Raw genomic sequence first — 22,057 nt, 5'->3', positions numbered from 1 at the left:
AACTCGAAGTTCGTGTCGTGCGGTCCCTCTCGCTCTCGTATCAAACAGTGTAAGTGTCAGAGGGACCGCACGACACGAACTTCGAGTTTCGAGTTTCGGAGTAGCCCAGCTGATAATCAGATTTTATTATGTTTTAGTAAAAAAAAATGATTTATTATTTTCCCTAGCAAGCAATGTATTTACTACGTTATTGGGCGAGTACACGAAAAACAGGGTCGGTATTTCCATGACGGTATTATCCGGGCCGGGATAGTGTCACCCAGTGTCAGCCAGCCACAAATTTGATAATTGACATTGACATTTTTTGTAAACCAAAGAGTAGTATAATAAACTCGCTCACCTGATAAGCTGAGGTGTGTGATTAATTGTATTTCGTTTGTACTTGTATTGTATTCTCTGGACTTTGGAAATTACAACAATGGTTTATGCTACTGAAAATTTAGGTCTATCCACACTGTCAAACAGGAAGACTGTTGTAGCTTTAGAAGTTACTTTGAATCAAAGTTTATGCAATTTAAAAGGTACACTGAAACTTCGCGCCTATACCGTTTTGGTAAAGTTAATCGATATTTTATATTTTTAATTATTTACAGATCTCGTTTTAGAGTTCGAACAACTCCACATGGAAGTTATAGCACAAAAGGAAAAATGTGAACGGTAAAGCTAATACTGAATTTGAAATTGTATTGTATGCTAACAGTAGCAGTCATTCATTGATTTTTTTATTTAGTATTTGATTGTATTTTTTTATTATTTCTGTTTGTTACATTTTTTAGCAAAGCCTGTGTAGGCTCTGAAGCATTAAAAAAAGTTATAGAAATAAAAGATAATATTATACAATCTGTTGGTAAGTCATTTAAGCAATATGCTTTTTATAACTTTAATAAAAAACTGTTCTAGAATTACGTAGTATGATCTTATGCTGATTTACTGTACACTCAACCCAATCCATAGATGCTGCTAATCACTTCACATTAATCTATACTTGGTTTAGATAGGTATTTAAATAAATGTAAATAAAAAAATGACAATTTGTGTCTAAAATATTGAAATTCCCCTATTACTATCTATTACTATCAAACATTTACATTTCTGTATTGAAATACACTAGTCTAGTTTTTAAGTAAATTAAGTAGAATGTTTTAAATCCTTGAATGTAAGTACCAAATTTGGCAGCTGAAGTTTGTTTACAGTTAGTTAAATACCTATCCAAATCAAGTATAGACAGTAAAAGGCAGTCTTAAACCCATGTAAGCGAAAATTGTAATTAAAAACAATACAAAATATATAATATCTAAATACAGGCCCATCCAAGGCAAGCTATGCCACTGGTAAGCGATGATATTAGGAGCTGGTTGTTTTGAGAATCCTTCTAATCCTGCTGGGTTTCTTTTTTTTGTTGTTGTGCGATTGGTAAAGGACTAAGAGCAGACAAGTTTCTATGAAATACTACTGCTGACTAGCTGATTTTTTTTTACTGTGTTACCTGTATTTTGTTAATAAACTAATGTGTTGAATCTTCCAGCTTCAGCATTGACAATGTTAAGCGAGACAAAGAACATGAACCTCATCCATGAAGCATTTAAAATTCTATGTGGCGATACAGTTTCGTTAACCTCTCCTAAAGAAAAGCTTGAAACTAACCGGATAACTCCCAAAAAAAGAGGTTTTTTCAGAAATAACGGATGTACTAAATAACGAATCAGTTTCTGAGATAGATGGGACACCCACTGGCAGGACAAGCCCTGTTATTTTGTCCAAAAAGTATAGAAATGCAACAGCATCTGATTCAAGAGAGAAAAAGAAATGTCCTGATAATTGGTAAGAACATAATTTTGAAATCAAATTCAACATAGTCTCTTGACAGAATGGATGTGGTTATAGAAATATATTAAAAAGAAGTGATGGATAGATGTGATCTCTGCTTATTTTAATTTAATTCAACTAACCTAACCAACAAAAACTTGGAAAACACCTGACTTTGTCACTTGAAAGTTCAATATCTCAAAAACGGCTGAACCGATTTTGATGAAAGATGTCTACGAACCATCGCTAGAAAACCTGTTTTCAAATAAAAAAACGCATTCAAATCGGTCCACCCATTTAAGAGCTATGGTGCCACAGACAGACACACATAGCGGTTAAACTTATAACACTATCATATTTCTGTGGCTTCCCATGTAGGGCTTCCATCCCGGGAATTTTCGGTCCCGAGACTCTGCAGTTCTAGTCTCGGTGATTTTCGAGACTTCGAGACTTATTTTATTCAGTCCAGCAAAACCGGTCTTGTGATTGTTTACAGTCAATTATAATGCATATACGATAAGTAAAATCAAATGAACTTTCAAAAGTACCTCGAAAAATCCACTATACGTTAAACACTTGAATTAGCTAGGTAAACTGTGGTTATACTGTGCTGATTATGTTGTTCACTACATGATAATATTTATTAACGACAATGCATGGAAGAAGTTTTGTATTTCATCATCTACATATTTTAGTAGATGACGAAAATTTTACGTACCCCAAGCGGATTCATTGCATTGCAGTCACTAACTAAGCCATAAAAACAGATAGAAGAAGATTATGCGTTCTGAATTCTTAGTAAAGAGGAGATACGGAACAATTGTTGTTACACTCATAAGGCCATACTGCTTGGGAAATGTCATGGTTTTGGACATATGCTAAATTTTCTTAGTAAGTTTTTGAAAAATTTTACTAAAGTTTTTCAGAAACATGTTCATATATGATAGATTGATATTTACGTATCGAAAAGTGTAATTAAACGAAATTGCATTTTGGACAGGCATCCTTTTTAATTAGGATGGTAGTGTTCTGATAATTTAGTAAACAACATAAACTTTATTTAAAAAAAATTTTTTTTCGTAATATTTGAAGTTGCCCGCTCTTCTCCCACTAAGTACTTCTTTATCTGCAACTACGACGACTATGACTTCACTTCAGATTCGGACCACCCAAAAGGATTGGTCGTTAAGTCTCGAAAGTCTCGAAATTTCGAGACTCCCGGGACTGAAGGCAAAGTCTCGTCTCAGTCCCGAGACTCAAAATTATTTCCGAGACTGGACGCCCTATTCCCATGAGGCTGACAGACGCATTTGGTGTACTTAAGCCTCATTAAAATATTAGACAAAAAACCGTCATATTCTCTGAAATTACAATTTAACTAAAATAAAACCAAACAGCCAAATTATTACCAAATTATTAATGTATAATATATCTTCTTATTATAAATTAATCTTTCATTGTTAGTCTAAGTTTCATGATGAATTGGTCATTACTGTAATGTCATGTAAACATTTTTATCAATAAATAAACAAACTATGTGATGTCTACTCTACATAGACATTGACAAAATATGTTTTGCTAAAATAGCAAGAGTGAAAGCCATAAAAAAGTATATTATTATGTATTACTCAATAATAGGTCTTGCCTACTAATTGTTGCTCACATACAATTATGGTCTAGCGCCACCACTGAGTGCTATGTCAGCCTATTTCATATTATCAAAATCCTCTCACTTGCCACCATCTCCATTTTTTAGGCCAATATCAGAGAACAAAACACTGAAGCTGTCCTTTTCAACACCCGTAAAGGCAAAGTCAGGGAGCAAGCTGAGGCAAGCAAGGTTCACGTTTGTCAAACAAAAGTCCATTGTTGATCTGACAAGCTCCCCTGCATTTTCTGGAGGATCCAAGGGGTTTAAAGATAGTGTAAATTGTTTACAAGTTAGTCTTAATAAAAACTGTTTTTGTTTAGTTTAATTAGAAAAGAGTATTAATAGAGCTAAATGTACTTCAATTAAATTTGTAAGATAGAATATGCCTTGGAGATTAACTCTCGATGTTAAAATTCGAAGCTCGTATTAACTATATTATGTCCCTTTCACACTCCTATTAAATTCTATTTGTGTAAGCTGTATGGCATGATATATGTATGTAGTTCAAATTTCCATCTTCGGAGTAATGAGTAAACAACCTAGAAAGAATTTTAATATTTATTGAATTAAGTGTTTGTATCATTGATGTAGGTATGGTAACAGAAAGTAAAAGTCAGAGCTTTTCATTTAAATTGTCCATTTAATTCAAGCAAGTCCGCACATTATTTCATTTTGCATTGTTTCCGTAACTACTCAACATTCACTCTCCATCAATGTACATTGCTTGTCTCCATTCAAATGTCCCTTATTGAGTATATAAATAAATAAATAAATATCACGGGACAATTCACACCAATTGACCTAGATATTGGGCTGAATTTGTACTACTAATAATACCTGATGATGTTCTTCTTGATTAATGTTTCAGTTGGATATAAAAAAGGAGACCTTTGATGACGAAGACACCATACAACCTTCACCTACCAGTACAACAGCTAGCTTCCCAGGACTGTAAGTCATATTTGAATACCTATTACAAAGCATTTTTGCGGGAAATCGTTACTCTTTTGAAACAGGTTTTTGTTGCTGACTGTACTTGCATTGTCATTTACATTTCCATACCAAATTTCAAGTCAATACCATTAACTGGCTAGACCACCAGGACGTCACGACGTTTACACAAGTATGTCAAATTTCAAGTGATTCCGAACACTGGAAGTGGGTAAAATTTAACTTGCAAGATTTGACCTGTACCACAGAATAAGTAATAGTACGAGTACACCCGTATGGGACCCGTGTGCATGTATATGCCACCATCCCAGCCTGTATACGTCCCACTGCTGGGCACAGGCCTCCTCTCAGAACAAGAGGGCTTGGGCCATAGTTCCCACGCAAGCCCAGTGTGGATTGGGAACTTCACACGCACCATTGAATTGCTTCGCAGGTTTGTGCAGGTTTCCTCACTATGTTTTCCTTCACCGCAAAGCTCGCATGCATGCATAAAGCAAAATCAACGCAACAAGTTAAATTATGTCATGAGACAGAAAGGGAGCACGTATTACTATTAATACGTATCAGACAAAGATGAAGTGTATCTCGCCTCATTCACTTTGCTTTACATACGTACACACGCGTTCATAACTGCATGGACATACTTAGATTGATTTTTTGCCTGGAGCCTTTGCAGTCTCTGATTATAAGAGTTGTGCACAAATGAACTAGATGGCGCTACTAGCGAAACTCAATGATATGTTTTAAATTAACATAATACTCCTTGGTAAATATTTTTGAAGGGATTACCACTAAATCATTAGTGGACAACAGCAATCACTAATCGTATTCTTATTATGAGTATAACGACGCGATAAGCGAGCCTTTCGGCCGCGCAATGAAAAGAGAACACACTCGCCCGCCACACCGTCAGTCGCGTATAGTCTAATTAAGAGGGTTTATACCTGCTGAGCTGGCAACGTTGCATTTTTGTTAGTTTTTCTCGATTATTCCATATTGAATGAAAATTAATAATGTTGTCTGATAGAACCCTTCTTAATATATAAGTTAATGTGTCTACTCCAATAATTATTCGTTATAGACTTTTATTTTCTTTAAAAACCGGTCATAAACATTAATTCGTGTTAAGTAATATAAAATTCTATCACGAATAATTATTGGAGTAGACACATTAACATATATTAATATAAGAAGGGTTCTATCAGACAACATTATAAATTTTCGTTCAATTTTTCTGGAATAATCGAGAAAAACTATCAAAAATGCAACGTTGCCAGCTCAGCAGGTATAAACGCTCTTAACATTATTTACAGGTACAGAACCGCAATTACCAATACGCCATTGAAAAAAATTGAGAAAAATAGTCCGAAAAAAATATCAAAGAACAGTCCAAGTAAATTTGTCAAGAAACAGCTGCAGCTGTCCAAATTACAGATCAAAACCGAAAACACGTCAAAATGCAATGTCGAAAATGTGGATTGTAAAGCCAGCGATCAAAGCTTAACGAATATGGAGGAGTCCATCAATTTGTTGAGACCTGTTAATCGGTATGCATTATTTTAGTAAGTATCATGAGCAGACATCGAAATTCGTGTCAGTTTTGAAATATTTTTTATTTTTTTAGATTCCAAACACCAAATAAACCACCTTTTCAAAGAATAGACCCTGAGGAGACGGACTGTGAGATCGACTCCAGTTTATCATTATTGGGTCCTGTCAGTAAACAGGATAGAGTATCACCAGGGACCAAAGGGGTTATACACAGGTATTCTCAAATATCATCATACCTGGAACAATATGCAAGTAAAAGTGGCAATGGGCGGGTCACATCGCTCAAAGAACAGATAACCGTCCGAGGTGAATGTCATCGAGTGTCGACCACGAACCGGAAGATTTGTGTTGGCAGGCCTCCCACTCGTGACATCGTGAGAGTTGCGGGCAACCGGTGGATGCAGGTGGCTAGTTGTCGTTCATTGTGGCGTTTTTACGATTATTTGTTAGAGTTCCTGTGTTCTTACCAAATAACTAAAAACTGTATCAGGATCATCATCATCCCAGCCTATATACGTCACGCTGCTGGGCACAGGCCTCCTCTCAGAACAAGAGAGCTTGGACCATAGTGCCCACGCGGGCCCAGTGCGGATTGGGAACTTCGCACGCACCATTGAATCGCTTCGCAGGTTCGTTGGGAGTTTCCTCTCGATGTTTTCCTTCACCGCAAAGCTTGTGGTTAATTTCAAACGTAATTCCGCACATGAATTTCGAAAAACTCAGAGGTGTGAGCCGCGGTTTGAACCCACGACCCTCTGCTTGTGAGGCGATAGGTCACTAGGCCACCACGGCTTTACGGCACGGTTTGTATCAGAATATTCGGCCATTATTACAGAAAAACGTGGCAATGGGCGGGGCACATTGCTCGCAGGACTGATGGCCGATGGGGTCAAAAGGTTCTCGAACGGCGTCCGCGGACCGGGAGACGAGCTGTCGGTAGGCCTCCAACAAGATGGAGCGACGACCTGGTTAAGATCGCGGGATCGCGGTGGATGCGAAAAGCACAAGACCGGTCTGAGTGGAGAGCCTTGGGGGAGGCCTATGTCCAGCAGTGGACGTCTTTCGGCTGACATGATGATGATGATGATGATTACAGAAATGTGTCCAGAAAAATGAGACGGTTGAAATGCTCGAATAAAAGCCCAAATAGGTATATCTTAGAAGATCTCTTTTATAGTTCTGTATAGTTTCTTTAAACGGAACCCTATTAGCGTCGCTACACTGTCCGTCCGTCGGTCGGTCCGTCACAGGACAATCAAGAACCGTAATAGATAGTTGAAAATTATGCATGACTAGCTGTTGCCCGCGACTCCGTCCGCGTAGAACTCGCTTATCCCTATCCCGCGGGAACTATACAATCTTCCGGGATAAAAACTATCCTATGTCCTTCCCCGGGACTCAAACTATCTGTATAACGAATTTCACCTACATCGTTTCAGCAGTTAAGACGTGAAAAGGTAACCAACAAACAAACAGACTTACAAACTTTCGCATTTATAATATTAGTGCGATAACAAAAAGAATAAAAATTAAATAAAAATTTCGCGCTCATTCTGAAACCTGTGCCCAGCCGTGGGACGTATGTATGCCGAAATGATTATCCAAATAAACCTGATTCTTGATTCCAGCCCATCAAAAGCGGCTCTATCAGAGAACATAAACTGCACCAACCTTCAAACGCAATGCGACACTGTGTCCAGCATGTCTCTGCTGGCCCAAAATCCAGAAGTAAACGATTTGGGCCTGGTCCCCAAGTTAAAAGAGAACCAAGGGAAGGTTGAACCGGTCTTCAAGGAACCTACTGTAAGGAAGAAGGCTGAGAAGCGAGCCTTGCCTGGCTGGAGTTGTGATGAATGCAAAAATGTGAGTAGATTTAAAACTTTTGTTGAAATATTGTGTAGTTTCGAGAAAAAATAGTAGATTGTACAACAAGAGCATAAAACGAGCCATTTTACCCGAGGCGTTCATTAGACACGTCGAGGGTAAAATGGGTTTAATGATAAAGTTTTACACTGCTTTTCACTTCAATTGCGAGGAAATTAAATAGCAACAGTGGAAACAATTGTTCACTTACAGGTACCTTTTTTTTTTCATGCATTGCCATATAGGTAATTATTATTTTTTAGTTTCATTGATTCAGTTATCTGTTAGCGAAATATTCAACTTTAAAGTGCAAATTTTCATTAAAATCTAAACTGTTGGTTGGAAAAATTTGTAAAAAAATCAGGATGGTAGTGAGTATGTCAAATTTACAAGGAAAAATATAACGGGTAAGATTACTTGAGAATTATTAGTAGTTTAAGAGTAGCAGCAGCCTAAGATACAAAATATACCTAAACTTGGAATATTCCATACCAAATACGAATTCCTTCGAAAAATATTACTTGATTTTTTCGTAATGGCTACGGAACTCTATCTTGACCGTTTTTTTTTTAAATATCTTACTGATGGACTAATAATATTCTAGGGAACTATCCCATTACAGGTTGTACATTAATTGCACCAATTAAATTTAACACAAACATTTCTTCCCCCAGTTCTATGCAGAACTATACAAGGACAACCCTGAAATGCTGGCGAAGAAGATGGACGAGTGTTCCAAGCACCGTGGTAGGAACAATCCTATCAGACCGAAGACCCCTCCAGGCTTCTGGTACCCTCGTTGGGACGTTCCTGAGGATACGGAGGAGTTCAATAAGAGAAACAACGCTGTTTGACCAGCATAAACCCTAGAATATAGGTGAAAAACTTAAGAAGATGACCTGTTGTATGTAGTAGTGCACAGAATTGATATGGGACTTACCTAAGTCATTTTTCGAATATGGAACGTCGACTTATATACGGACGCCTTACTATAAAAGGAATTCCTATTTATTTCCAGTAACAAGGAAGTGTGGCGTCGGGTTAGAATTACACCTCTCCATTTTCTTCCGTGGATGTCGTAAGAAGCGACTGAGGATATAGGTTATGTAAGGCCGTAGGCGACAGGCTAGCAACCTGTCACTATTGTACCGTTTTTGTCAAACTTAAAACCTAAAATTGCTAAAAGTGGCTCCGAAGCGGTAACGTTTCGTGTGCTCTGCCTACCCCATTTGGGAATACAGGCGTAGCGAATAACTAAAACTAAACCTTATTTAAAAAAGACAGGTGGACCTCTTGGCATGGTGCCCATCGCGCAGGCAGCATTCCCGCGCTGAACTGCGATTGAGATTCTTTGCGCGAGAAAGCTGCCGGCGCGAGGGTTGCCTGTTGCCTCTCTTAAGCTATTGCTGAGCTCCCTGTGTAGCTCCAGCGCACCCTTACCCCAAGGACCTAGAGTGTCGACGCCGAAAGCAAAGCAATGATATTGGGCGCCGAGACAGCTATATTTTGTGACCTTGAGGCGTTCCCGGGCGTCTGCCGCCGCCCCCGCACGTTTGGTAGTTACTATAATAGGTAGTCCCACCAGAGTTGAGGTGAATGATTACACACAGCTACAAAAAGAACTGATTGCTCAAAAGGAATGAATAAAATTAATGAGTAAATGTCAAAACTCTGCTGTCATTACACGACATGTTCTTGTGTGCGTGATCTCAACTCTGGTAGAACTACCTACCTATAATACAACAGATCAGCTTCTTAAGTTTTTTACCTATATTACCTATATCATTGGTCGGTTCACTATTTTTTTTTTATAATTAATTGAATCAAGCGTTACTTTGCGGAGGTCCATATCAATGAACTAAAAGAATTACTTTGCTCACCCGCGACCTTGTGATAGCTACCTACGTTTATGCGTTTTTCTCTGAAGATGAGCTCTGTTTGAGTTTGAAACGCGTCAGTGTAGTGTGGTAGTGGTGATAGATGGGTTTGTGTGATTTGCGTGTTCTTACAGTGTGGAGGTGGAGGATCTGCATAAACACACATTAAGTGCTTAACAGTAGCTTAGCTATCCTAAGGTCGCGACCTCGCGGGAGAGCAAAGTAATTGTTTTAGTTCAAAACATTGTTTTACAAATAAATCGTTCGGCAAATGTGTAACTCGGCCAAATGCATTCAAAGTCAAAGTCAAAGTCAAAATATCTTTATTCAATTTAGGCTACAACAAGCACTTATGAATGTCAAAAAAAAAATCTACCACCGGTTCGGAAAAACCTCTGCTGAGAAGAATCCGGCAAGAAACTCAACGAGGTATATATATATTTTTTTTTTTAACAGATTTACAATATTATTAAATGATATTTAAACATCACAAGTATTTAACACAACTTTATTTTTAACACAGTAGGTTCGCTATTTGAAGGGATCACTAATGCGGATCGGAATTATTTTCATTTTATTCTGAAACTGTAAAATGTATTAGGATTTTTATAAAACTAACCTAACCTAAAGGAGTCTACACAATAGTCTAATCCTGAATAGTTCAGTTTCAGAATAAAATGCATTAGACCAAATGAAATTTTGTGAAACGAAACTTTCGCCAAATTAATTAGCGAAATGAAAGGAACCTGATTTTCCACACCCGTAGCCAGACCATACTTAGAGTTATAGACTTTGTTTAGTTCTAAAGGCTGTCGTCATGTGCAAATCATTCCTGTACTTTACTACTTCCAACTTATTGTTACCAAGATATGTTAGAGCAGACCAAACTGATGTTACTCTACTTATTGCTACTTTAACCATCCCTCTATTGTCTAGTCTAAAACCTCCCCCTCTAGTTTTCATAAATATGGTCTTAAATCATATTTTGGAAACATAAAATTAAAAACATTTATCTGGCTCATATCTGTCAGGCGCGGTCCGAGGGGGGGGGGGTTCACAGGGGACATTAAGAAGACAAATATTGACTACGTGACGAAAACCTAAGCCTCCTCCCCCGTCCCTGCAGGGCTACTACGAAACTCTAAGTTCGTGTCGTGCGGTCCCTCTGACACTTATACTATATACGATTATACTATATACGAGAGCGAGAGGGACGGTACGATACGAACTTCGAGTTTCATAGTAGCCCTGCTGTGACCAGGGAGGCTACTACGAAAACCAAAGTTCGTATCGTACCGTCCCGCTGACGCTAAAGTCTGGAAGTATTCACTGAAGGTGCACTGATCACTGTCTCGGGCCTCTCATTCATGCTCCGTGTAAATATGTCACTTAGTTCAGGTACATTATAGTGTCCGGTCAATACCTTGTAGGTTTCGATCAGATCGCCACGCTGCCTCCGCCTGTCCAAAGTGGTAAGTCCCAACTCTCTCAACCTGACCAGACCTTTAATACAAGAGTGAGAAGGACGGTCCGATGCAAACTTCTGTTAAGTGCAAGTGTGGTAGAATATTTTGAAGACCCTTCCCCCCTAAATGGGTCACGTAGTTTGGGTGCGTTCCCTAAGGGCCATTGTAGACCAACTGCCCATAATTTTTCGATCCCAGTCGGCAAATATCAATTTACACAAGTTGCGATTGAAATGTATGGGTGCGGTTACTGTACAACCCGGAATGAACGACCTGATAATTCGTGCCCTTATGTAATTTGCCATATCTTATCTAATTAGCTATTTACTAGTTAAAATGGCTGTGTTAGCTCTCTACCTCTGTTAGTTAATCCTAGTTAGAATAGAAAAAAGTTGTTTTATCGTTTTATTGTATGTACTTAGATGCCTTGTTATCTAGTTTAAGATTAAAAATGAATGAGTCATGTAATGAAAATAGTTAACAGTATTTTGAACATGAAACTACCGTGAGACTCACTCATATTAAATGTATTGACCCGGACAGTGCGCGTCTTGCAGCAGCCGCCGAGTCGCGTTGCTCCGAAGGCGAAGGGCTACGGATTAGCCCGAAACATGTCGGGCTAAACTCGATTTAAGACGTGAGTTATCCGGGTCAATACATTTAGCTAACAGTACTTCTATTTAAAATAAAGTACATGTTAAAACTTAAAACTGCGCAACAGTTGTTTCTCGAAGTGACTGACCTCTGACGTCATCACTTAACGGAACTGCGCCGCCTGTTTACCTTAATTATATCTTCTAACCACTATCAAAGGTTTATATCTAGTTTGTACATGTACAGGAAAATAAAAGTTACCAAATTGTACCAAGATTTTTATTGTTCATACCATAATTACCCACAAGTACCTAGTTCTAGTTACAATCTAATGTATGTAAGAAGACAGAGGTCTTTTGCCTTTTGCAGTTATTTTCAATGCAAGCCAGTGCACAGGAGTGCACTGAATTAAGGTCATGTGAATCACTGCATCATGCTGCCAACTGTTTCAAAATAACATGACTTGCTCAATTTAAAGGCGTAGGCGAAAAGGTGAAGCAAACAACATTTGGGAGGAACACCTCTTTTTATTTATTCTCAATAAAACAGAATATAATTTTCCACTAGCTTAAGTTAAAATTGGAAAGTAAATCAAAGGGAATTAGTATTTTATCTGCAAACTGCTGCATATACATAAATATTCCAGGACAAAATGAAATTTAGTCATTCAAAAAATAGTTTCCATTTACAAATATTTGAACAGAACATTTCTGGTTAGTTTTGATATTTATATATTTTTAAATGCTACAACAATTTTACATGAGTCTATGATAGTTTCTTCGCTTTCTGGTAGAGAGTATCCACAACCTTGCTCATATGGTGGATGGTCTCGAGGACTGTCTCATAGGTCTTCTCCAGGGGCGACTCGTCAAACACGATCAGGACGCCTTCTCCTTGATCCAGGATCCCATTAAGCTTTTTGTCCAAAATCATTTGTGAGAGTTTCTTCTCTACTTGGACTACAGGTAGACGGATGGAACGTGCAACATGGTCGACTTGCACTCTCATGTAAGGTTCTACAATGCGACACAAATTCTGTTCCAACATTGTGTCATACAGGGCACCGAGATGAGCTCGCACTACGGTATCTTCTTCAAGTTCCGGCTTGTAAGTTTTAAGAGCAGCTTGGAAGTCAGCCAGTGACCTCTTGTGGGAAGCGGTGGCTACAGCTCTCATGGCTTCCAAGTCTTTACCTGCATATTTGAGGGCGGATTTGCTTCCACACACTACAGCCACTTCTTCGGCCTGATTTAACATAATTTTAGACAGCAACATGTACTTTAAGGCTGTAAGAGCTTTTGGGCTGTCCGCACCATCGTAGCCCTCAAAAGCTTCATAGAAATATGAGTAAGCAGTTTTAAAATCGCGTTCGTCTGCTGCATGTAGTATTCCAGACTGCAAGTCCAGAGCTGCTTGCATCTTGGGGGGGCAATAGATTGCATTGGCTGTGGTTCGCGCTGAAGTCAAGGAAGCGCGGGCTTTAGGTAGATTGCTGAGGGCGTGATAAGTTTTGCTCTCTAAAAGGAGTACTTCGACTAGTAGATTCTTGTCATCTAACTTTTTGAGCTCTCGCAAAAGCGCGGTGGCCAGGTCGAGCGCTTCCGTGTACATCCCGGTGTCGAAGTACAGCGCAATTAGCCGCGCCTCCAGCGACTGTCGCAGGAAAGTGCGCCGCTCCTCCTTGGCCCATTCTATACACTCTTTGCACAATTGGACCTCTATCCCGATACCTGCCTCCAAATCGAGGAAGAAGTCAACCAGTGCACGCACCAGTTTCGCCGCTTTCGCCTTGCTTATCAAGCTCAGGAAGGGTCTTGTTGCTTTGATGAGTTCGGCCAGCTCCTTGGCCTTGCCCTCCTTCTTGTACTTCTCGCCGAGGTTCAGAATGCCCTGCTCCTTGGCCCTTATGTTTTCCTCGTCATCCTCCGGCGGTTCTCCAGTACTGACCATCTTGTCGGTCATGCGGACCTCGTCTTCTCTGGTCGTCGACGACGACACACGCGACCTTTCGAATAGCATTGCACCAGCCATGATGTGTATATTTATACGCTTAAACTAAAAAAATCTTGAGAGTAAACAGTGAAATTCACTACAAGTGCTAGACTTTTCCTTTGTATAATTGTGTTATATTCGCAAAGTCATCGACGACCTCTCTTTCTTTTTCAGTAACAAATCGTAGACGCGGACTAGATTGCCAGTCGAAAATCTAAAAATATTACCACTATACTATAAATAGAAGTGTTTACTCTATGGTTCTTCGATTCTTCGCCAAACAATTTATTCACAATTTTTATTTTGTGTGATTTGTTTGTTATTGCTGTATTTATTATTATTATTTTTTAATTATTAACTAAGTAAATTAGTATATATATTAAGTTGTCTAATTACTGGTTGAAAAAATTTAAACTTGAAAAGAACATTATTTTATCTTACGTTTGACTTACGTCCACTTACGTACGTCACGGTTTTACACCTCTACATAATATTTTATTTTCAGTTGATTTATTTACGATATTAATTGTTTTCAATAAAAGTCAACAATGTCTAATAAAAGTAATAAAGTAAGTACTCCAATGATGTATCCGCATCCATTCGCCTAAATAGTCTCTTGATTGTTCTCGTATATGCAATTTGCCTAAAAACACTTGCTAGAAGGTTTGGTTACTATATTCATTTAGAGTTTCACAATCATATTATTTAAATAAATAAACGTCCACTGTAGTACTCCGATTGCCTATCTTGTATGTAGACGTTTTGTAAGCTCCTAAATATACACCCGATGCAGGGTAGGAAGAATCCAGTGGCGTGGCTAGGTGGACCCCCTCTTTCCACGTAGGCTCGAGGACGAGCCTGCTCACAAGTTCTTTTATGCTCCTCTCTTTTCGAAGCTTAGGTTTGAGGGCCCCCTGAGCTCTGGGGCCCTGGTGCACTGCACCACCTGGCCCTACGATAGCTACGCCACTGGAAGAATCCAATTAAGTCTTTTCCTGTAAGTCTGCCTGTAAGATTATTTCGATATATTTGAAAATTACTGAATAATGTACAGATAGTTCAACTCAGTTGTGCGCGCAGCCCTATGTGTGGAAAAAGCGATAAGAAAAGAACACGTCTTGCTCGTCACGTGAAAGTTGTATATTTACAAGCGCACGCACACATAGGGCCGCGCGCACAACTGAGTTGAACTATCTGTACATATTTACACCTTGGTAAGTTCGTATGTGAGAAAAAAGCCGTGGTTGCCTAGTGGTTTGACCTTTCGCCTCTCAAGCAGAGGGTCGTGGGTTCAAACCCCGGCTCGCACCTCTGAGTTTTTCGAAATTCATGTGCGGAATTACATTTGAAATTTGCCACGAGCTTTGCGGTGAAGGAAAACATCGTCAGGAAACCTGCACAAACCTGCGAAGCAATTCAATGGTGTGTGTGAAGTTCCCAATCCGCACTGGGCCAGCGTGGGAACTATGGCCCAAGCCCTCTTGTTCTGAGAGGAGGCCTGTGCACAGCAGTGGGACGTATATAGGCTGGGATGAAGTTCGTATGTGACACTAAGGTGACACTCGATAGAACTCTGTTTTATAGTTTGCATTTGCCGGACATCAAAAAAAATTGTCAAAGGCAGCAGCTGCGACAGCGTTCTGCCCGTGCCCAGTGTCACATACGAACTAATCAAAGAATAACGATATGCGATGAGTCGATATAGATTTTTCTTTTATTTCATACATTGATTTCATTTTTAATTTTTCACCTGCTAGGGATAGAAGTATGGTATAAACAGAAATTGAAAGTAATATAAACGGTTTTTTTACAATCCACAAGGGACAGAGAAATTTCCATGGGAAGCCACTAACGTAAACTAATCTATGTAAAATCATTGTTTATTTTTTGTTCGACTCAAGTTATGAATAAATAAATATGATGGGATAATTGAAACCAATTGACCTATTACCAAATTATATAAACGATATACGTATATACTTAAGTAGATTTTTAAATTAGAAAGCATTCAAAACGTACAAAAATAGATCTAAGTAGCAAAAAGTATATTGCCATTACTGAACTGCCGATTTAAATTACAGATGATAGAGGAAGAGTCCACCGACGATTCAAAAATGGACGTTACAGCGCTGCTGTTTGATATCTCAAAAGAAATTAAACATTTTTACGAGACACCGGTGATATTTATTACCAAAAAAGATCTTTCTGACGTTGTGTTCAATGCCATGTGTACGATCCGCAATCTTTTGGACCAAGAAAATGAAAACAACAAAAATCGCATCATGGACGTCATTGTCGATTACCACTTGCAATGGATGCATTCTGTCAATGACATTGAAAATTTTCACAAACGATTTAACGATGCTAGTGAGCTGCCCAGAGAAGAAGTGGTTCAAGCCATCAGTTTCACTATAGATAGTATAGGCTATCGTCTAAAATATTATCAAAGGTATATGGAAAAATACCGGAAAGGTCTTTCAAATGTAAACCAGGCTAATATAAGCGCTGAGCTAGAAATCGTAGAAGAAATGCATAAAGATGTCGCATACGCTTTAGTAGAAAAATTGAAATGCTTCCAGAGCTATTGCGGCGACGAGGAGTTTAAACTGAAAGTAAACAATGAAATAGATGAACTTCTTAACTGGCTTGATAAAATTAGTGACAATCTAGCTTTGACTCTTAGCAAATACGTAAATGTTAATTTGCCACATTTCAGTGGTGATTTAACAAAAACTTTACAGCAAATTGTCGAAGAGCTTCAGACAGCTAATACACCGCCAGCTCAAAAAATGTTAGAAGAACTCAAGGAAAAGGGCAAGGAGCTTGGTACAATGATACGATGTACTGCTGGTCACAATCTTGAAATCAGCAAAGTTGTAGAGAAAATCACAATTTTAAAAGACCGTATTAAGCGCCTTGCAAGCGAAAATGCGACCGCAGCTGTGATGGCATTAAAACACAAGAAGGATTTCCTTCAAGGTCGGCTTGCTTCTTTAGATAAATTAAAAACATCCTTAAAAAGTATGAATAAGTTAGTCGACATGTCACTAACAGATGTAGCGGAAGAGGAATTGTGCGTTTGTGAGGATTTTTTTCAATTAAGAATATTTAATCATTCTCTTCCGCGGGCGGATCGTGAACGCCTCGTCACGGAATTATGTTACTTGTGGGACTTGGCTGTATTCGGAGAAAAACACCGCTCAATCATCTCAATTCTTAGCGCGACTGAGATGAGAGAAGAGTTCACCGATGATCTTGGAACTTACTACGTGGACGAATATAATAGAAAAATATACAGATTCCCGGAAGATGAGACTTTATACCAATGTAACGAACGTGACGAATTAGTTCCACTAGCAGATGATGCAGATCACATTTATTATTATGACGAATGTGGTAGATACTTTTTGGAGCCAAAAACAAGACAGCGGGTGTACAAAGCTCATGCACAAGCAAGTGAATATATGATGGATACATGTGGGGTCCTATTAAAGACAAAAGAGGAACGAGACGGCATTACTTATTATTACGACAATTATGGACGTTATTACATTAACAGTGATGGAAAACATATTTACCGTGAAGCGGACACTGTAAGTGAATATGAAAATGATGGTTTAGGGAATCTCGTACGCATTAGAAGTCACTTGGACATATTTGATCCTTGCCCCGACGATGAAAATGTAACAGAAGATTTTAGGTATCTAAAGCAAAATGTTGGAGAAGCATTGCGTCAATGCATCGCTGAAACAATTTTACGTCAGCCTGCTGATCCGATAAAATTTTTATCCGCTAGTCTTATTAAGTATAGAGACAATATTGAGCAACGAGAAAAAAGAGCAAGAGAAAAGGAGGAATTAGATGCTGAAAGAGAAATTGTGGCAGCCGAGGAACGTACTGCTGCTGAGAGAGCCAGGATGGAAGCTGAACTTCTTATGCAAGGTGGCAGTGAGGCTAGCTTTGATTCAAACATGATAAGATACCAATCTTTGACTCATGCACAAGCTGATGCAGCTTCAGCTAGTTCAAAGTAAAAAAATTGTTTTGTTTTGTTCTTATTTAATTAAAATTTTATTATTTAACTATTTATAATACTTCAGCTATGGCAAGTCCAAATAAAGCTTATTGCATTATGCCTTGTTATCTTCCTCTGATAGAAAGTAGCCCTCATTCGGTCATTTCATCGCTTTTTTTTTTTTTTAATTAAAACGGATCACTATTTCGTGAGAATTGACGGGTGGTCTTTCTTAGGGTCGGTCAGTCAGTTCAGCTCACATTTTTTTATAGATACGCTACGTAATGCGGGAACTATGTTGACTATCACTGGTTTGACTTTTTAGACTAGTTCACAAAATGAAATAGACCCTTAATTATATTTTATACTACTACTAACTCTGTACTAATGTTTACAATACAAGATCATTTTCATAATTTAAAGACTACACAGCAAAAGCTACACGTATACGTATAATAAATATACAATATACACGTAACCTAAGTACTAATCGTATCATCTATCGTATAATGATGGATGACCTTATGAAGTAAAAAAATGTATGTCTTCCCACTAATATTATAAATGCGACAATTTGTAAGTCTGTTTGTTTGTTTCCTCATCACGTCTAAACAGCTGAACCGATTTAGTTGGAATTTGGTACAGATAGTTTGAGTCCCGGGGAAGGACGTAGGATAGCTTTTATCCCAGAAAATTGCAGTTTCCGCGGAATAGCAGTAAACGAATTCTACGCGGACGAAGTCGACGGCAACAGCTAGTGAATTATATTTACTATTTATTATTATTATCATACCCATACCATAAGTAGTATTATGCAAACATACTAAGTTAAATTAAAATCTTAATATAAGTGAAGTTTTCATATATCAATATCTTCTTTCGAGAAATAAATAAATATTTTTAAACCTGAAATGGTTAAAGGGCCCCATATACGATACGATTCGTCGGTACGATCCGTCTGTACGATACAGACGAATCGTACCGTAATAGGGGCCCTTAAAGGGCCGATATCGTCTTCGATGAAGTAAATCGCTAACGATCTTGACATAACTATCGATTCATCATTTTGATCAGTCTGAAACGACGGTTCGTACAGACGAATCGTACCGTGTATGGGGCCCTTTAGAGGCAGTATTATTTATTTTGTTAAAAATTCTCTGTGGTTTTAAAGTTACAACGAAATCTACTATAACTGCTATAATTTTTACAAGAGACAACACCAAATTTTGACAGATGTCGGCCATATTACGATTTGTGAATTTGACGAATTCTCCTCTCCACTCGTCGATAATACGTAAGGTAGTGGAGTAGGTATTTAAAAAAAGTTTTACGAAAGTATTTCTTTAACTGGAACTCATTTTGAGCGTCAGCAAAACTGACACTTAACGATGTGTCGCATTCAAAATTCTACCAGGTAGCAGTGAATATATGTGGAAAGGAATCAGTGAAAACAATTTCTAGTGTCTACGTACTGCTTACAATGATTAATCTTTTAGTACAAGGTTCTATAATATTTTATGTAAATTAGCACGCATCAGTTGAAGTGACGTATCGAGCTTCGAATGTTTTCGTCACGTGCGGTCACGAAGAACTTGTGTACAAATAAGTGTGCGTGAATGTTGCTGTGACATCAGTTTATTATCGTGGTTTTCCTTTGACTTATGGCCTTGTAGGCTAGTTAGCGTCAGTTTCGCCATGGCTCCCAGACCGCCCGGTCCTCCGCCGCCTCCGGGGCCTCCGCCGCCACCGGGGCCGCCTCCGCCGCCCATGTTCGGAGGTGGTTCGAAGGGTGGTTCTGGTGACAACAGGAACGCGTTACTAAGTTCAATTAGGCAGGGTGCGAAGTTAAAAAAGACTGTGACTGTGGATAAGAGTGGACCTTATATACCAGGGAAAGTGAGTCCTGGTGGTATTGGTAGTGGTGCATCTCCAGTTGGCAATGGAATGAAGGCTGGGATGCAGAATGGCGGCACCACCGCGCCTCCAAGTCTGGGCGGGTTGTTCGCTGGTGGCATGCCTAAGCTGAGGCCTACTGGGAAGTTAGGAGGTGAGAGAACAATACAATTTTATCTAGATAACAGATAAGTTCTCAAGGTTGCCGCTCAGATAAAAATAAGCTGTGTACCTGAATACTGGTCTGGTGCTTTTATTCTGGATTCTGATTAATTTATTTTAGTTTACTTACCCTCTAAATTTTTCTTATATTGTGTGTTTATGAATGCAATACATTGAGTCTTCTGAATCTAAATCATAGTTTATGATTATTTAAAAATATTTAATTGTAAATTCAGCAAGCCTAGCCTAGTTTTGTACAAAAAAGGATCTTGTCCTTGTCAATATTAAATTAACCTGACCCATTGAGTTAGTTGACCTTGCTTGATTATAAAATGGAAAACTCCTGAGAAAAGCCTGATTTCATAGGACAATTCCTTTTGACAAGATTTTTTTTCATGTTGACTGTGACTTTCTGATAAGAAAATTCTGACTCCTACTCTGTTATTGGAAATTCTATTGAATAGATAAAAAATAAAAAGATAATTCAAAAAATAGCTCATTAACTATTAAAGTCTGGCAAACTACGTTGAAGCAATTAAAGTAAAAATATCTTTGAAAAATCCTATACTATTATAGTTTTTCCTAAAAAACAGTTCACAATATACTTTTATCACAATGTGAGTTTTATCACCTCCAAATAGATATCTACATAATTATATGTAAGTACTGATATTTTATCACTGATATTTAATTACATTATTGATTGTTGCATGCCCTTCATGTTGCTGTAAATAAAGTAAATATGTAGAATATTTATAATTCATGATATGTTTCATTATCACAAGATATCTTGAAGCAAGGTTGGAATATAGACAGATAGACAGACATGGCGAAACTATAAGTGTTCCGTTTTTGCCATTTTGGCTACTTTTGATGTTGACTGTACTAACCTAACACAACAAACACACTTAATTTCCTAACCATAAAGTAAGCGTTGCTATACTCCATTTATTTTAACATTGGTAACTTAATGGTAAACACACTTTTATTAATGAAAGAACGGAACTATATAAAATTGTGTTAACTTCTATCATAAAAACATAGATACCGCTAATAAATGTACATGTAGGTATTTTTAGTCCATTTGTGTTTGAAATAGCGAGAAACGTGTGTAACAATAAAATTTGACCGTTACTTCAAACCTTAAATTAAACGGAGTATATAAATAATAAGTTAGTGACTCAAGAAGTCTGGAAAACCTGAAGAACTTATTTATTTACTAAAATGTTATTTCAATTAAAATACACGCATTGTACGAGGAAAATAATAAGGTAGGTAACCGAGGTAATTCATCATGTTTATAAGAACTTGCGTCAATTTCTAATTTATTAGTAACTCAAATTGCATACAATGATGAGTAATGTTATTTTCATTTTATATTAGTAACACAATGGCCGGATTTAGGACAGGGCCCACAAAGCTACAGCCCCAGCTTTACGAGCATGAGAAGTGAAAAATAATTTATTGACCGACAACCACAAAAGCTAGAGACCTGAAATTTGGCAGACATATAAAGGGCCATAAATTATGTCACAAACAAATTTAGAGGGGGGTCAGGGGAATAGAGACGCAAGAACAATATCATTACGACTTTCATAGTAATAAATAAATAATGAAAAGTGATAAGAGGGAGGGGGAAGCCTAAAAGTACCAAAATTGGTGTGATGTTGGCCCTAAACTAAGAGTATTTTATAAGTGCAGAAAGTACAATAAGGGAAATTTCCTTAATTTCGATTTCCCTATTAAAAGATTATTAGTTATATGGTATTTTATCTAATGATATCATACTTCATACCTGTACCTATTTGTTCATGTATGTGTGTAGTCTGATAATGCACTGTGCATAACGAAACCTAGGAAGTCACGCATTATCTAACACTAACATAATAAACACTTAGACACAATGAAATGAGGTGTGAGAACTTGTATGTAATAATAGGATTTAATCCAATTGTCGCCTAAATGTTACAAATAAAAAAAAGTAAGTTGTGGAGGTCGGAAGGGGAGGCCTTTGCCCAGCAGTGGGACACTATATAGGCTACGAAAAAAAAAGGTTCTAACAAAGGAGTAAGGTTGGTATCACGCTGATTTCGAATTATTTTATGATTTGTATGGTTCAATTTTTACTTTTCTCCAAGATTTCTTAATATAAGTATGCAACGTATGTGGCTGTAAAACGACAAAGTACTAAACTGTATAGCTACTTTTCATGCTGACTGTACATGGGATGATATCC

At 38.0% G+C, this 22,057-nt stretch overlaps 2 protein-coding genes and 2 pseudogenes across 2 annotated transcripts; 3 read left to right on the top strand and 1 right to left on the bottom strand.

Annotated features, from left to right (window-relative positions):
- Positions 1-337: 337 nt before the first annotated feature.
- On the top strand, positions 338-12,029 carry LOC141436706 (uncharacterized; annotated as a pseudogene).
- Rpn6 (regulatory particle non-ATPase 6) lies at positions 12,025-13,957 on the bottom strand. Its single transcript, XM_074099730.1, has one exon. It carries the CDS (start codon positions 13,788-13,790, stop codon positions 12,525-12,527), a length of 1,266 nt encoding a protein of 421 aa, XP_073955831.1. The 5' UTR covers positions 13,791-13,957; the 3' UTR covers positions 12,025-12,524.
- A 247-nt stretch (positions 13,958-14,204) lies between these two features.
- LOC141436937 (uncharacterized) lies at positions 14,205-17,884 on the top strand. Its single transcript, XM_074100074.1, has 2 exons — positions 14,205-14,320; positions 15,833-17,884. Exons 1-2 carry the CDS (start codon positions 14,300-14,302, stop codon positions 17,783-17,785), a joined length of 1,974 nt encoding a protein of 657 aa, XP_073956175.1. The 5' UTR covers positions 14,205-14,299; the 3' UTR covers positions 17,786-17,884.
- A 1,082-nt stretch (positions 17,885-18,966) lies between these two features.
- Positions 18,967-22,057, top strand: part of LOC141436807 (uncharacterized) — a 32,712-nt pseudogene continuing 29,621 nt past the window's right edge.

This window comes from Choristoneura fumiferana, chromosome 17, assembly GCF_025370935.1.
Source record: "Choristoneura fumiferana chromosome 17, NRCan_CFum_1, whole genome shotgun sequence".
Lineage (NCBI taxonomy): Eukaryota > Metazoa > Arthropoda > Insecta > Lepidoptera > Tortricidae > Choristoneura > Choristoneura fumiferana.
The sequence above is the reverse complement of the archived record's forward strand: the minus strand, read 5'-3'. Positions and strand labels throughout refer to the sequence as shown.